General features: G+C 37.0%; 1 protein-coding gene across 9 annotated transcripts in view; it reads left to right on the top strand.

Annotated features, from left to right (window-relative positions):
• DNAH5 (dynein axonemal heavy chain 5) overlaps window positions 1-16,696 on the top strand; it is a 124,381-nt gene that overhangs the window by 15,051 nt on the left and 92,634 nt on the right. For 6 of the 9 annotated variants that reach the window (XM_064661674.1, XM_064661628.1, XM_064661655.1 and 3 more), the window contains exons 2-12: window positions 1,480-1,614; window positions 3,958-4,042; window positions 6,143-6,306; window positions 6,733-6,954; window positions 7,499-7,636; window positions 8,238-8,414; window positions 9,274-9,387; window positions 11,255-11,362; window positions 12,079-12,201; window positions 14,027-14,242; window positions 16,529-16,636. In XM_064661674.1, the coding sequence (XP_064517744.1) occupies window positions 1,480-1,614; window positions 3,958-4,042; window positions 6,143-6,306; window positions 6,733-6,954; window positions 7,499-7,636; window positions 8,238-8,414; window positions 9,274-9,387; window positions 11,255-11,362; window positions 12,079-12,201; window positions 14,027-14,242; window positions 16,529-16,636 (1,590 nt within the window). Of the gene's footprint in view, window positions 1-1,479; window positions 1,615-3,957; window positions 4,043-6,142; window positions 6,307-6,732; window positions 6,955-7,498; window positions 7,637-8,237; window positions 8,415-9,273; window positions 9,388-11,254; window positions 11,363-12,062; window positions 12,202-14,026; window positions 14,243-16,528; window positions 16,637-16,696 lie in introns of those variants that run through there. The other 3 variants (XM_064661645.1, XM_064661667.1, XM_064661694.1) reach the window with 3 other exon arrangements.

The following is a 16,696-nucleotide window of genomic DNA, read 5'->3' as shown; positions in this document are numbered from 1 at the left end:
CAAGTTGGTAACTAATAACCAGTGTAAGATGAATAACTTGTGTAGCAAAGTATCTGGAGTTCTATGTTGGAAACACAAGCAGAGTAAAAAAGTAGTCTATCTGTAGTTTAAGTAAAACAAAATGCTTTTTGCTGGATTAAATAGAAATTATTCAGTAGAGTATTGATTGTACTTTTTCTGTTAAGGGTGCTTTATCAGTTGTGTTCAAAGTACCAAAACAACAGTTTTGGCAATTCTAGTGTTATCATCTAGTGTGAATGAAGTTGATTCAGCAAAAAATGTTTGCTCTTTGCATGTCTAACTAGGAGGAAAATTTCTACTCATATTTAAAAACATGCAGGAGAGACCAATTCTGTGATGACACTTCACTTTTGGGAAACTGGAGACGATGTTAGGGGATGAGAGCGGTAAAATAGCATAAAGTACTTGTATGAATTAATCTGCTACTGTGTTCTTCAGACGTATCTGTGTGAAGAACAGGGTTTGTATGTTTGTCTTTTACATGAAAAAATATTTCTAATATATTCAGTATTTATGAAGGCATGCTATTAATTACAAATTTACCAAATATTTGAAAATTTCTTCAGAAAGTAGGAAAGATATTTATGTAAGGGTATAAAGTACATTATGCAGGTCCTATTGGCTCTGCAAAAGCTTGTGGATAAATCAGTTGTGCATACTTTGTAGAGCTACTAGTTTTCTCATAATCACTGGGGAAATAAGGATTGAATTTACCGCCAATGAAACATAATGCTAAATTTCTTCTGAAAATGAAATGATATTAAATCTTGTAATCCACAAGCACAACAATACCAGTAACTATTCCAGAAGGCTATTTTGTCTATAATGTAATGAGGCGTATTACATATGGGAATTCAATTTAATTAGGAGAGTAGGTGTACTGCTTGAAGAATGGTATAATAGCTATAGTTAAGCACATTTGTAAACACTTGTGTATCTTGAGGCTCATGGTTTGTTTTACTTCTCATTATATTAGAGAGATAATGTATAAAACCCTAGCTTCCTCCAGCTGCATCTGTCTTTATTAGGGAATGGTACAATATCTTTCACAAATAAAAAAGATCAGTCAGAATCCTGTCTTGATGATCATACGTGACTAGACTGAAAAGCTGAGACTAAGGATTTAGGGCGTTGAAGATAACTTGCAGAATAACTCAGCTGTATGTATAAAACACATTTTTTGTTCTACAAAGCCTTTCAACAAATTAGTCTTTTGTACAACATTATTTATGATAGAAATGTTGTGATAAATCTGAAAATAGAACACCAGAAACCAACTGTAAAATCATAACAGGAGTTGCTTCTGAAATTTTAATTTGAGTGCCATAAAAACATAAATCACAAGCATGGAAGAATGTAATAGCCTTTACTTTTTAAAATAACTTTTAAAGCTTTCTTTATTTTTGTCTTCAAAATAGACTGTGACTTTTTCATTGTCCACTTTGTGTTTTATAACAGCAAAAGCTCAAGGAAGAGAGGGAGGCTAAACGGGCTCGGCTGGATGGCAGGCATGATTACTTACTAGATATCGTTGCCTCCTGTGTGAATCTGGATAAAGCAGAAGTAGAAGATGCTATTCTTGATGGTAACCAGGTAATCTGATGAGTTTGAAAGTGAAACTCATAGGGTACTTTAGAACCATTAAATACTTGGTGAGATGGTTGTCAGGCTTTGTGTCAGAGATTACTCAAGTCTTCTCACTGAAAAAATATTTTTCAGCATTTTGTAATTAAGTTGAAGAAAAGCATCCTTACCTCCAGGATCTACTGTAAAAATATTGATTTTTAAATTGATTAAAGTTTCTGCTTTCCAGTGGTTATAGATAGTATGGTAAAACCTGTGACTCTATTTAATAGTGGAACCACAGTGTGAAGTCTCCCAGCTGAATGTACAGCACATATAGATTCAAGAGTCCTGTCCATATCAGGTTGCAAGTTGCTGTTTCCATAAGGCTGCCACCGGCATTTGTGATGGAGTTTGCGATCTAGTTTAGCAAATTGTAATAGGTGGAAACTACTTGATAAAATAGAATGGATTATGTGATCTGACTGACTACATGAGGGCTAATGGAGCGGGTAAACAGTTCCAAATTCATGTATTGAGGAAACAATGCATCAAAGTTGATGGTAAGCATTACAATGGAGATACATTATGTGATTTGAAAAGATATAATTTTTTTTTAACGTAATTAGACAGCGCGTAGATCTTTTCTTACTTCCTGACACTAAAGAAAACATGATTGTGGGTTTTTTTTTTGTTATTTTGTATTCTCTTTCCATCTCCATACCTTCAATTTATACATTCCCATATCATTGCTAATATTGTTGAGAAAATGAAGAAAATCCACTAGAAGACTACCAAGACAGAGAGGGACATAAGGCATGGGGAGTATGAGATGAGGGAGAAGAGATTGAGTGCAGTTCTTGAATGGTAGTTATAAAGATGACAGAGCTGAACTATTCCCAGTGGTTGCAGATTATAAGAACAAAGACAAAGCCACAACTTGCAAAATGACCATTAAGAGACTCTTCTTCACCAGGAGTGTAATGCAGTATGGGAATATGTTACTTTATGTCAGTTGTGGAGTTTCAGTCCTTGAGGTTTTTGAGACTCAGCCTAGAGTCAGCTCTAGATAACCTGAGCTGTTGTTGATAATACAGGAGGCCTGGCCTTGAGATCTCCCAGAGGTCCCTTGCAACATTTCCATGACTCCATGTGAATGAGCAAATAAGCTGTGCAGAACACTGTTGTACATGTTAGAAAGAAGAATTTGTTTCAGCCCTTGTGCATTCTGTCTCTAAACTGGTTTCTTGGCAAACTTTATTGCCTGAGAATAGCTGTCGGATGAAGAAAATATTGGCAGCTGCTATACTTGGAAAGAGAAAAATGTAATAGTTGTTTTGACCTCATCTTGGAGGACTCAGCCAAGATTTTTTGGAATAACAGTTTGTCATCTTAGTGAAACTGAGGCCTGTTATTAATGGAAGAGGGATAATTGCAGCTTTCTTCCTGCTGCTGGTGATCTTTTAGCCTTTTTTACTGCACTAGGAAGCACAAATGGGATGAGCAAATATTTCTGAAGATGAACTTGAAGAAGCCTTTTCTGCTGAAGATAGCTATATAGATAGGGACTACATGAAATGGTGACTTTTAGATCTAAAAAAATAATGGATTAGGCTAGACTTTCAAGTATGCTGATACCTGGATCAGCATACTAGAATAGAGCAATTAAGTTTCTTTCTCAGCCTGTATGACCTATATATGAGATCTGTGGAGTGCACTACTAATACATGCTTCAGTGATGCTTGATGGCAGTCTTGAATTCATGGAGAACAGTGAAATTGTCTGGAGGCTTAAAATACGAACAAATAAAGACTTCCTCTGTTGCTATGATATGAATCACAGAATCATTAACATTGGAAAAGACCTCCAAGATCAAGTCCAACCTTTGGCTGAACACTGCCTTGTTAAATAAACCATAGCACTAGTGCCACGTCCAGTTGTTATAGAATAATTGCAGCTGTGTGCTTTCTGCTTTGAGTTAGTTAGCTGAATGGCAGTAAGAACAGTGTGGTGAGGTACTTCAGTGAGGTGCCACTGTGCTTCAGTAAATGAGGAAGTGTCCTGTGCCCTCAGGTTGAGATAATGCACAGCATGTCCAGTAAGTGGTTTCAGTAAACTGAAATATGGCCTGGCTGTATTTGATTGTGTTCAGCATGAAAATATTGAAACATTTCAATTAAGTAGGTGTGTGCCGCTAAAGGAAAAGGCAACCCAATTATTTTTTGAGGAGTAGTAACTGGACCTGGTATAATTTTAGTGTTGAATAATGATAAAGTGATGAGCATTTGTCAGACCTTTATTAAAAATCTGAGCAAGTTAAACTTTTCATAGTGGGAATGCTATGCATTATGTTCTCAATATGCTTTCAAACAGATAGAGTGCATTGACAGATTCCTGACTGCTGGAGGTCTGCGTCATCTGATGTTCTGCTATCAAGATGTGGAAGTAATGGATACAGGTAAAGAAACTTAGGTTCTCCTGCAATATGTTATAGTTGTGCTGAGCAAATGTGCAAGGAAAAAGCAAGCAGTATAAATTGTATAAAGTAAAGTTTGGTCATACTGGGGAATCTATCTCTGTTCAGGAAATGAAGATTGATGAAATTATTGAAGATTAGTAGTGCACTTCTGCATATTGCTAGGATGAAGCAGCAAGGTGCTTCCTTGTGAGCTCAGCAAATCTTGTCTGGGGGGCTGGGAAAAGTTTTTTGATAGTTAAGAGATGACTTTCACACAAGGTGAACAGTGATAGATGCTCTGCCCCCTCCCCTCCAATCATACCACCGGTTGGTCCTAGAAGCTATCCGTATTTCTTGGCACACAACCATCCATCCAGGTGATCCTGTTACATGAGAAATGCCTGCATGAGGCCCTCATTGTGGGTAGAAGAGCTATTATCCCACAAGTGTCTTCTGCGCATATCCCTTTCCCCAGTGCACCTGTGTTACCACGCTTCTCAGGGAAGCCTTTTTCTCACTTCCCTGGAGGCAGCTCAGGTCCTCTGTGACAAGGACATTCTCCCTTTGCCCATGGCTTCTGTCCCAGAGCCTCCAGTGCTGCTGCTGTTGGGACTAAGTCCTTTGTGACCTTTCAAAGCATGTGACTTGTGGGAGTTCACCCCACTTGGTTACCCTGGATGTACATGAAGAGCCTTGTAAGCATATCTGTGTATATTTGTATAAATGTGTTTATACATATGTAAGCATATACCAAGATGAATGTACAAATATGTATTTATACTTCATGTATTTTCAGTATATATGTATGTATATACCTAAAAGGGAAGAAAAGACTGTTTAATGTAATACAAGCAATTTTAATAAAAAAAATTTAAATGCACATAGAAATAAAATTAAATGAAAATACAAACTCAGCAGCTAATTTAGAAATCCGAGCCAGTTTTAACATGCCTGAGCTGCAGTGGTGAAAGTATGATGGAGAGAGTGTGAGACAAGGGTCAAAACATAGAAATCTAATGAGAATTGCCTTTGCCCACCCTCAAACCAATCAGATACCCTACAGTATGATTATGGTAGCCTTTGGTCTTTGGGATGTGATGCTAAATGCAGATAACATGGCAAGCGCTAGAAAAAAATCACAAAAAAACCCCAAACAATTCTCAGCAATGTGTGCATTGGGTGAATAAGTGAAAGTCCCTAAAAGATCATACACACAAGAGGAAAAACAATGAAATGGTTGTGAAGGAGAAGACAGTGGGATGAAGTGAGTGGATTGGAAGCTGCCTTTGTCCACAGCTACAAGTATAGAGTTACTTATAATACCAACACAGTGTACAACTTCTGCTATATGTTTTTCCTTTGTAGGTGGAACAGAGTTTTCAAAATAATTGTTTGTGCTGATTGTTTAGGGCTGTGGTTCACAGGCTGGAAAAGCAAAAATTAAAGTTATGGTGATGCTTACTAATCAGGAAAGCTAAGTGATTTTTTTGTGGTGTTGCATGCATCTTGTTGTCAAGGGCAGTTATTACAGCCACCTCAAATACAAGCTGGTTTTCTGTCCCTGATGTGGATCAGCAAACACTTCTGCTAAGGCAGAGGGTGATCCCATGAAGGGTGCCTACAAGATGTTTTGTGTGGCCTCGTTCTCCTTATTTCCACAAGCAGACTTATGTTTACATGTTTTTAAGGAAAGACAGTTGATAATGGCTCCTTTAAGGTAAATTACATTACTGCATTTCCTGATTTTTCTCTACTTTTTCATTTTTAAGCAATAGGGCATTATCTGCAACTGCATGATAGAGCCATGTAAGAGGATCTTGAGCTTGGAGCCTTTGCTTAAAACTAATAGAAAACAAGTAAACGAATAGAAATGAAAGGCTTTTGATGTGAGAATATCAGCACTAGATGAAATAGTTCTTACTGTGCTGTGAAGACTCCAAATGTTCTCTACTGTCTGTGGATAGTTTCATGAGTTGCTTTCAGGGGACTGGGACTCAGAGATGCACAAATAACGACTGAACTTTGTGTTGAAACCTTTTCTTTGAATAAGTAATCACTGGGCTAAGTATTTCATTTTTTTTTTTTTTTTTGAATCTATAGAGCACTTTGGCCTTCCAGGAACAGGAATGAACTCCCATTTGACAAAGCAGAAGAAACTTAAAGTATTTGTGACGGAGGGAAAAGAAATTGCTTTAACTGGTGTGTGCATTTTCTTCATTAGATCTAGTCTTTCTAAACCCATAACAACTGAGAATATCTATCAGGTAAGAGTTGGTGACTGATGATCTCTGTACATAATCTTGTTTAAGATACATTTTCACCTTAGAGTATTTGCTCTCAGCACATAATTTGACAGCTGTTGACATGGAGGAATGAACAAAAAGACACAATTAGACTAAATGAAACACAGAACAATAAAGGAGTGGAATGGAAAAAAAGACATTATCTTGTGGCAGTAACTTGAAGTGTATCATTGATAAGAAGAAATAATGCTAAAGAAGAAAATTTAAGACACTCCAGAATGACAGAGTAATTAGTCAATACCTAAATAATAAGATTATGAATTTCAATAATTTCTAGCAAATCTATTAGAAAAACATATAAAATTATTTTACTTTTGAGAGCATATTATGTAAATTATAGATAAACAAGTATTTACTGGTGAAAGACTCTTTGTGTTTCTTTTACAGGAAGTAAATTTTAATATGATGAATATAGGTCGAGATGGCTTATTAAAAAGTGTCAAGCAGTTGATTTCAGAAATCTTCATTCCAGCCTTACAGACTACGGGTCGTGGCTGGGTTGAACTTGGTGAACCTCAACAAATTTCCGATATTAAGCAGGACTTCCTTCATGCCCTTGAAGCGTTTGTTTGTGTGCTATCAGGAACTCAGCAAAGTCTGTTGGAAAAGGTAGTATATTCATGTGGCAAATAGAAATTGAGCTAGCTGTAGAATGTCTTTGGCTCTGCAGCTTTTGAATTAACTGCTGTTGTAAATTACTTATTAAATTTGCTTTTTTTATTTAAACTGGAGAAAAAAACACCTTTGTTTGTTGTCATCAGAAACTTGTTATACTCTGATCTGTGGTGTTTACACTTCTGCAGATGCTTCTGTTCTTGCTTGTTCTGTGGCCAGTTCTTTAGAGCTACTAACTTGACTCTTCACGACTGTGGTTGCTCTTAAACAGAGAATGATTTCTGTGTGACAAACTTCTGTTTTAACTGTTGATTCCTATTCAGCTTTTTTGAAGGAAAGGGCATGACAGCACAGCTTCCAGATGAGTGAATTCTACAGATTCCAGAATGTAGTTCTGGCTCAAACCAGTTTAATTTAGCTTGAGCTGGGAAAAGGAAGTGAGATACAGCAAGTAGAGCAAGCAGTTACTTTTTAAAGTTCCTGGATTATTTGTCATGAACATTTCAGCATTTCAGGTTTTTTTTAACTTGTGCTTTAGGTCATTCTGAAGAAATGTGAATCATACAACCTGAGAACTCTAAGAGGACCTTCAGATTACCTGATGGTTGCTAACAGCATAGATGCTCTTGAAAAAATAGAAGTCTGCATGAATGTATGGACCAAGCAAATTGAACAGGTGATACACTGGACAGATGTGAAATATGACATCATCTGCATATTGGCAGATGAGTTTAATCCTATTGGTGTTATAGCTACCTTTCTACAAATTTAGATGTTATCCATCTCTTTATTTTAAAATACTGTTGATATGTTTCATGTGCTTTTACTTCTCAATGAGAATATTATTGAGAGCTTTTCCATCTACTAGTAAATAGAGCATACGTGTCTTTGGAAGCTTAGTCCCCTGTCTTTGATAATCACCTGTGGTTGAAGTGAAAAACAGTGGTTCCCAGTGGATTTAATGAAGGAAAAAGGAACACAATAATTGAGTGAACACTATTCTCAGTGGTCACAATTGTACTTTGAAACATGCTTTGTGGGTTATTTGCAGAAAATGTTGTCTGTAACAGTGTTCTTGGAACGCAAGGAACAGTATTTCCTATTCAACTTGGAAATAAAAGGCCAAGCAAAATTAAGTCTCTTGTGTGAGGTGGTGGCAGAGTTAGATAATTTATCAGGAGAAGTTAATATTGGGAGTTAAATATAGAATTAATCTGTACTATCCATGCAGATAAAAAATTTTAATATCACTCACTAACATTACTGCATAATGAAAGGTTCTTGCAGAAAATGACCAAGTGAGAAAGGAAGCTGATGACCTTGGACCGCGAGCAGAGCTTGATTACTGGAAAAAGAAATTGTCAAAATTCGACTACCTTGTGGAGCAGCTGAAGAGCCCAGATGTGAAGACAGTGCTTGGAGTACTCACTGCTGCTAAATCCAAACTGCTGAAGGTTTTTATTTTACATTATGACAGATGCAGAGACTAAAAATGCTCTTTATACCCTAGTTCATTTGGTGATGTAGGTAACAATGCTGGTGGGGAAAACATTGAAGCATCTTTGGCTTTTGTTTTCTTTGTACTTCTCTGTTCTTCAGCTTGAGTAGATAAAGTTTAATCTAGTTTAATTTATGGGAGAAGAATGGGATTCCTCTTTGTCTAGAGGCTGATAATGTACTGCATCCCCATGGCTCAACAGAAATAATGAAAGAAAACTACCCCCTCTATTTTTTTAAACGGTTTTTTCATGTTTTTACAGTGCTTGTGGGATCATGGCCCTGAAATTAGCTCAGTTGCTTAGAGTGTGATGCTAATAACACCAAGGTTGTGGGTTCAGTCCCTGTATGGGCCATTCACTTAAGAGCTGGACTCGATGATCTTTGTGGGTCCCTTCCAACTCAGAATATTCTGTGAAATTTCTGTGAAATAACTTCTTACATTGACATAACAAAGTTAAAGACCCATCACAAACAGAAAAATAAATAAATCAAAAAACCTCGGCTCATCAAAACGAGATTTGAAACAAATGCATAGTGACATATTCATCATTCATATATTTTACAGCAGTTTGACTGGACACTACTACTGACAACTTCTTCAGCTGAGTGGCCTAAACTAACTGTATGTTCAAAGCCAAGTTACTAATGTAAAATAAGGACCTGTTCCTTATCTTAGGTGAACAGGTATAACTCTGAAGTAACAGATCTGTGCTTTCAAACATGTTTAAAAGCTAATGACACAACACAATGATCTCAAAACATTTTTTTCTGAAATCTGTGTTTTGTTTTTTTTTTTCAACTTTCTATTCTTAGAAGTGGCGAGCATTGGATATTCGCATCACAGATGCAGCAAATGAAGCTAAAGATAATGTGAAGTATCTATATTCTCTGGAAAAATATTATGACCCGTTATACAATAGTGATCCTGTAAGCAGAACTTTAAATTTTTAACATAAATGTCTTGAGAGAACCAATATGAATGTGTGCTATAACATTGACTTGGAAATGACACAGAGAAAATTTTAAATATGCATCTCCACTTTCAGATTTTGTGCAGTTAAGGTGAAAGTAGCCTAATGAGAATTTCTGGCTATAAAATAAAGTACTTGTTACTTATACCATAGTATCTGTAAAGCTTTTGATCTGATGACGAAACTGGATTCTGTGCTATGGGAGAAAGTGAAATCCTTAAAGAAATAAACAAACCTACAAAAAACCTGGTTTACTTTGTGCTCCCAGTGTGGGTTTTTACCAAGGAGGAAGTGATGCCTGCTTCAGAGATGTTTGGTTTTGAGATGGTGTGGCACTTGGGCTGAAAGCCACGTAGGCATAGATTGTAAACCCTTTCATTTATTGATATTTACTTGTAAAATTTTGAGAACCAGTTTGTCAATAGAGTAAATAGAGCACTGTCATTGATTTGGAAATTCAGACACAATGAAGAGATGTCTGTAAAACCTTTGGCCCATTCAAGGGCTGAAGACAGGACTGCTAGGCTTTTGAAATGGTGCTTTTCTTCAAAATATTTAGTAAAAGGCATTTCTCTTGTACACAAGACTTACTGAAAACCACAAAGGGTATGGAGAATTAAAATGTGTGTGGTGGGTTAACCTTGTCTATGCACCATGGACTTTCTCAATCTTCTTCATTAGGATGGGATAAGAATACGGTATGAAAAAGCTCATGGATTTTTTAAAGACAGAGGCATTGCTTACCTATTATAATTATGGGCAAAACAGACTTGACTTGGGGAAAAGTGTCTTTATTAATAGTGAAAATACATTTGGGAAGTGACAAACAAAGTCAGAAATTAAAACCACATTTCCACACCCCTAGGAATCTTCCTTTAACTCCCTCTCTCTCTTCCTCCTCCCTCCAAGTGGTGCAGGGGAAGAGAGGGCTGTGGTCAGCATGTAACAGCTTCTTTTTGCTGCTTGTATTCCTCTAAAAGTCTTCCTTGCTGTGGTGTGGGTCCTTCCCCCAGGCTGCAGGGAAACACCTGTCCCACAGGATTCTGTCCTGGGCGGCAGGGTCATCCCTGCCAAGGTCTCTCCTCCCCTCCTGCCCTCTTCCTGCTCTGCCCTTGGGGCTTGCAGGGCTGTTTCTCATCTGATTCCCCTCCCTCAGCCCTGGCTGCTGGGCAGCGTTTTGCCCTCCCTTGCCCAGGCTTTTCCTGGGGCTCTCCTCCGCCTGCCCGTGGCTGAGGGGCTCAACCATGCCCTGCGCGGGGGCTGCTGGAGCCGCTGGAACCAGGGTTGTCTGCCTCCATACAGGGGCTGCCCAAGCTGCCAGCCCTGGGGCTCCTACACCCGAAAGAGTTGGCTACAAGATCACCTCCTCCCAGGCGCATCACCTATTGTATATCATTTTATATTATCTAAGCACCAGTGCTATAGGAAAGTTGTTCTTCATAGTTCCTTTATTCAAATAAGCATCATGAGGCTTAATGTGATTTCTGGACTCTCTTTACATGCCAGCTTACATCAAGTTTAGCAACCGAGCATACAAACATACTTTTTTTGTGAAAAAAGGGGTTCTTTTGAAGAGGCCTTTGCCTCCATGAAATATCACTCACATCACTCACTGATCAGAATTCTTCCAGCCAAGACTCAGAATTAAATTGTAGAGCTTGGAGAGTGAAGTAGGATAGGCAGCTCTGCAGGAGAGGCCTACGGAGACAGAGGCAGAACCATTCTGAAGACCGTGTACACTCCTGCATTTGCTAATTAGGTGTTGAGCTAATGCGTGGTAACAGAGGTACTGAGCAGAGTTCTGACTGTGTGTTTCTTTCCAGGTGTCCATGATGGATGCTATTCCAGGACTCATAAATACAATTAAAATGATTCAGAGTATCTCTCAGTATTACAACACCTCTGAAAAGATCTCCTCACTGTTTGTGAAGGTAGGTGCTGAGCCTGAAAGGAAATCTTCACGGATTGTTTTCTGTGTTGTTCCTTGAGTGAGAGAGAAAACGCAAAGGGACCAAGCAACTGGAGAGGCAACACTTCAGTCATTTAATGCTGCTTTTTGAATGTATAGAGACTTGGAAACAGTGATAAACTGCTTCAAATTTAGGACTTATTTTACTGCCTGTAATTTGGAGTTGTAAGAACTTTTTCAGACTTAAATCTCACCCCTCATGTGAATAGATGGAGTAACTTTTTGTTACGAGTTTTACCTGTTATGAACTGGGATTTTTTGTGGACCCAATTATATTAAATTCACATTGCCCTTAAACCTCTATATGTTTGCATAAAGAAGGAAATGGAGTTGGAAGGACAACCTATTCTTTAAAGTCTTATGGGCCCTTGATTTTACCTTTGCTTTCAGAAGAGGCAAAGTCTTAAGACTTTGTAACCCTCAATGCCATTTCAAGTTTAGTACAATGTGTTTAGGTTTAGGATAAGCATAGATAATCAACAACATTTTGATGGTGTCACATTCTGGAGGCTAGGTGTTGCAAGGAGTATCATCAGTTAATGAGACTGGTATTTCGTACTGCTTTTTTTCAGCCTTTAGGCTGGTGGAGTCAGAGGAGTGTGGTGAGACTGAGAGAATGGCAAGATCTGCTTTGTCTTGAAATGTTTTTTTTTTTCACAAAGTTAAAACTGCTTTTAGGTGACCAATCAGATGATCACAGCTTGTAAATCTTACATTGCAAACAATGATACAGCCACTATCTGGAATCAACCTCAGGAGAGAGTTATGGAAAAGCTACAAGCAGCTATCAGACTTAAACAGGTAGGTGGGAAGAGCGTATGGAAAACAGAATATAAGGGGATATTTAGGAGGGCCTGAATAGGAAAACTTTTTTTTATATGAGGAAGCAATATATTAGTGAAGGAACATGAAGCAACTGAAAAATATCCTTTGGAACTAGAATGTTTATATTAGAGCTAACAGGGAATTTAGTCTGATGTCTGTTGATGTTCTGGAAGCAAAACGTTGATGTTCAGTCTAGCTTAACTATGCTTTTTATAAGAGCATTGTTTGGATTTTCATGCCTGTATTTCTCTAGAAAGTTTTTTCTCACAGTTGTGGAGGAATATGCAACAGAAATGAAACCAGAGGGAGTTATTGAACTGGATGTGTTCCAAAGACATGTGGACAAGTATGCATTTAGAAAGGGCAATTTACTGAACTGAGAAGAATTCAGCTGTTCAGTTTGTGTGGACTTGTTAGGAAGATAGCCTTTATTTTTTTTTTAATACACTTCTGTGACCATTTTTGAATTTTATTTTTCTTTCTTCCCTTTAAAGCACAGTATATTAGAGGATAATTCAGCTTGGAAGGGTCCCCAGCAGATATCTAGTTAAACCTTTGGCCCAAAGCAAAAGCAGGGGTAGCTATGAGATCAAACATGGTTGCCCAGTCCCTTATCCAGTGCTGTGTTGAAGTTCTTCAAGGAGGGAGAGACTGCACAGCCTTTCTTGGCAATGTTGCACTGTTTGACTGTCCTTAGGGTGAAAGATTCTCTCCTCACATCCCGTCAGAACATCATCTGTTTCAGTTTGTGTCCTTTCCCTCTTTGCTTCTGCCCATGCATTACTGTGAAGAAGAGCCTGCCTCTGTCTTTTTGATAACCTCCCTTTACATATTGGGAGCTTCATATTAGGCTTTCTCCATTATTATTTTTTGACTCCTTAAGATATGTTGGAAGATTAGAACTTTATCCCAACAACTTCTGAAGCAACAAATCTTGCATACTTCTAGCGCACTTTAGTGTAAACTTTTATGACATCTTTCCATCAGCAATGAGTACTAAATTTATATATTTCTATAAATATATATCAAATTATTCAGTTGCTGCATTAAAATATGTTGAAAGATTAGTTTTTTTATTTGAGTCTCATCACTTCCAGAAGCTTGCAGAAAATGAATAGATTAAAACATAAAATTTTAATCAGTAACAATTTCGGAAAGTGTGAACCCTTTGTACTGATATCTCCAAGTGCGGTTTTTCGTACATAAATGTGATAAAAATAATGAACATTATATTATAAAGAAAACTACTATTGAAAGAAACCATTTCAAGCAAATCTGTTGACTATTTGACTTTGGGAAGAATATAATTTTAACATGTTTGGAGTAAGGTTTGTGCCCAATTAAGAAAGCAGAATGAAAACTGGAAGCTGCTATGGAGCAGCATTCTAATGTTAGAAGGGCTTTTGTTCTTGAAAGTGACTTTTGAATCATGATTACTCAGTAAACAATCAGCACACAATCATTTTCAGTCTCTGAAAACTGAAATTTGTGTTGTCATCTTGGTTATCCAGTAAACACATCAAGACATGCTATAAAATAGCGTGAACAGAATTTCATGCCAGCTAAGGAAGTGTACAAATACATATTTGTGTAGTTCATTCATTTGATAAAATGTGTTGCTGGGTTAGTTTTCAGAGACAAATTCTGTTGCTGTCTTTATAGTGTTCATGATTGTTTGTTGATGAAACTTCTACTTGCTATCAAGTTAGGATAATACCTGTCTGTGTAAATTTTGTTCTAGCTAAAGACAATGCCTTTTGTTATATGCTTGACATTTTTCTTTTAAATTCTTTATTTTAAGGAGTATCAAAATTGCTTTCGCAAGATAAAAGAAAATTTGGAACAAAATCCAGCTGAAAGACAATTTGATTTTAGTGAGATATATATATTTGGAAAATTTGAAACTTTTCATCGTCGTCTGATAAAGATAATAGATATTTTCAATACTATGAAAACCTACTCAGTTCTACAGGAATCTAAGATAGAGGGATTGGAAGGAATGATCACAAAATATGAGGTACACAGTAAATTTTGGATGTCATGTCAGTCTAACTTGAACCTTAAAAAATAAATAATTATGGAAATGAAAAATGGTTATCAAGAGAAAAATTAACTCTGAAATTGTGCTTAAATTACTGGGTAATAGCAATTTTAATATGTGATTGCTGGGGAAGTGAACAGACAAGGTGAAAAAGGTCCAACTCAACATGTGAAAGAGGTATGCTAAAATCAAAGTTGATTGAAAAAAGCAGTAAGATGGGGGAACTTTGTAACAGGGGTAATTGGAGTCATGGTTTCATGCTATGATCAGGAGAAAAATTGAGAAGTCCAACATTTCGAATGTTGGGCTAGCTGGGACCAGAATTGCAGACTGTCTTCATTTCTTGCCCATTATTCTAGGAGTAGCTGATCAGTGTCTGCCACTGAGGCTGGCTCCATTGCCATGCTGGTTGATGCTGCAAATTTTCCTTGCAGCTTGGGGTTAAAGCAGCCACATTTCTGTGCTGCATAAATACAAACAAATAGAACTTTCATTTCTTGGAAGAAGTAATGAAAAGAGAACTAAAACAAATAACATCCCCCCCCCAAAAAAAAACAACCAAAAACTTGGACTCTTAGATTTAATTTGTTTCACTAGAGAAACAGTAAGCTCAATTCCAGCAAAAGAGATTATTAAGTTTACTTAAAACCTGTATTCTAGGTCTAGATCTAGAGTACAATCATCAACTTTGTGTTTTATGAGGGAAGAATGATTTAATTCACAAATGGCTATTTTTAGTGTGTGGGAGAAAGAGAAAGGACTTAGCTGATTTGCACTGGAAAGCTCTTCAAGTTTAGGCTTTTTTCTTTTGTAACAGTAAAATCCCTTTTCTTGTTAGCATTACTATGCAGTTTTCTTTTCTGATCCTCTTGTACTTCTCAGGTTTGGATTCATTGAATACATCCTTCACAGTAGCCAGTTTTCTGCTTTGTTCTCTTCTGTAGTCTTCTGAGAGTTAACCAGGGCACAGCTGAAAGCATAACTTGGTCCAAGAGTTTTCCATGTGGGCAGGACAGGTGTGGACTGGTCTGAATTTTGCTTCCAAGAGCTGCTCTCTAAAGCTGTGCCGCCAGGCTTGTCAGCAAGTCAGGTTGCTGAGAATTTCCAGATCATGCAATGAAGGTACTATTTTGATAGACTGGAACACAGGAATCTCATTTATTTGAGGCATTTGTATTTGAAAAGCTGCCTGTGACCATTAGCCCAGATTGTGCTGCAGTCTGCAAACTCTATACAGATACACCTCATTATCCATGGCAGCACCCAAACCTGAAGTAAGAACTTTGTGTGAAACCCAGCTACTCTGGAGTCAGTTTCTTTTGGGGAGGAGGATAAAGGGAAATTATATATGCTTAGGTAAAAAATGTTACATAGAATGTTCTGGATCGTATGTATAAAGGGCAGAAAAGTGATCGTACTTTTTTTTTTAACAGTGACAAAATTGAGGTACTAAAGTATTTGACGCAGACCATAGCTATAGTTATGTGACTTGAAAATTTTTAGGAAGTTCTTATTTTGCAGTTCTTATCCATATCTAGGATTTGTTAGAGGAAAATGTGGAATTTTTATTTACAGCAATGCAATAAAACTTAAGTTCAGTTGACTTATGATAAAATGGTGAAAGTCTGCTTTGGTGAGAATATACTGAACTTTGTGGTTGTACTGTGGTGAACTACCAGGATGTTGAACAGTAGTTAATCATTAGAAATCCTTTGACTGTGTGTACAGCTCAAGGGAGATGCTGATTAAGAGGTACTTTCATTTGAGTGGACAGCAGCTGTGTAAGAGAAGCCAGGAATACTAAGTCCTAGGCTGGTGATGTGCTGCATCTTATTGTGACTTTTGAATAGTCTGTTTATCTGTGAAATCAGTTGTTTTAATGACATGGAAAATAATAATGTGAAAATATTTTTCTGTGTTGAACTTTGTTAACTTTTAAATAGAAATCAACATCTGCATGAGAGAATGTTTAATAGGTAACAAATGTCTTTGATGAAAAGTTAGAGTCTGAGTTTTCTGTCATTTCTAATTGACTTCAAACAGAACTAAATAATACAATGAAATTCATATAACCATTACACCAACTTGTTTCCTGCAAATATATCATTCAAGTGGTTTGCTTATATTGCTCAGCAAATACAGCTAATAGCAAAGGTAAAATATGAGCGTTCACATCCAGCTGTGCTAAATATTTTGGTGTGATAAGTCTCTTTGATAAGAAAAAGTTTTATGATAATTTTCTTTTTCTGTGAAACTGTTTAGAGCATTGTTGACAACATGAAGAATAAGCATTACAATTTTTTGGATCAACGGAAGACTGATTTTGACCAAGACTATGAAGAGTTTTGCAGAGAGATAAATGATCTTCATGTAGGTTTTATGATTCAAATACAAATTTAATTTACTGATGAATCCTTATGAAAACCAAAA

Source organism: Pseudopipra pipra, chromosome 1, assembly GCF_036250125.1.
Source record: "Pseudopipra pipra isolate bDixPip1 chromosome 1, bDixPip1.hap1, whole genome shotgun sequence".
NCBI lineage: Eukaryota > Metazoa > Chordata > Aves > Passeriformes > Pipridae > Pseudopipra > Pseudopipra pipra.
The sequence above is the reverse complement of the archived record's forward strand: the minus strand, read 5'-3'. Positions and strand labels throughout refer to the sequence as shown.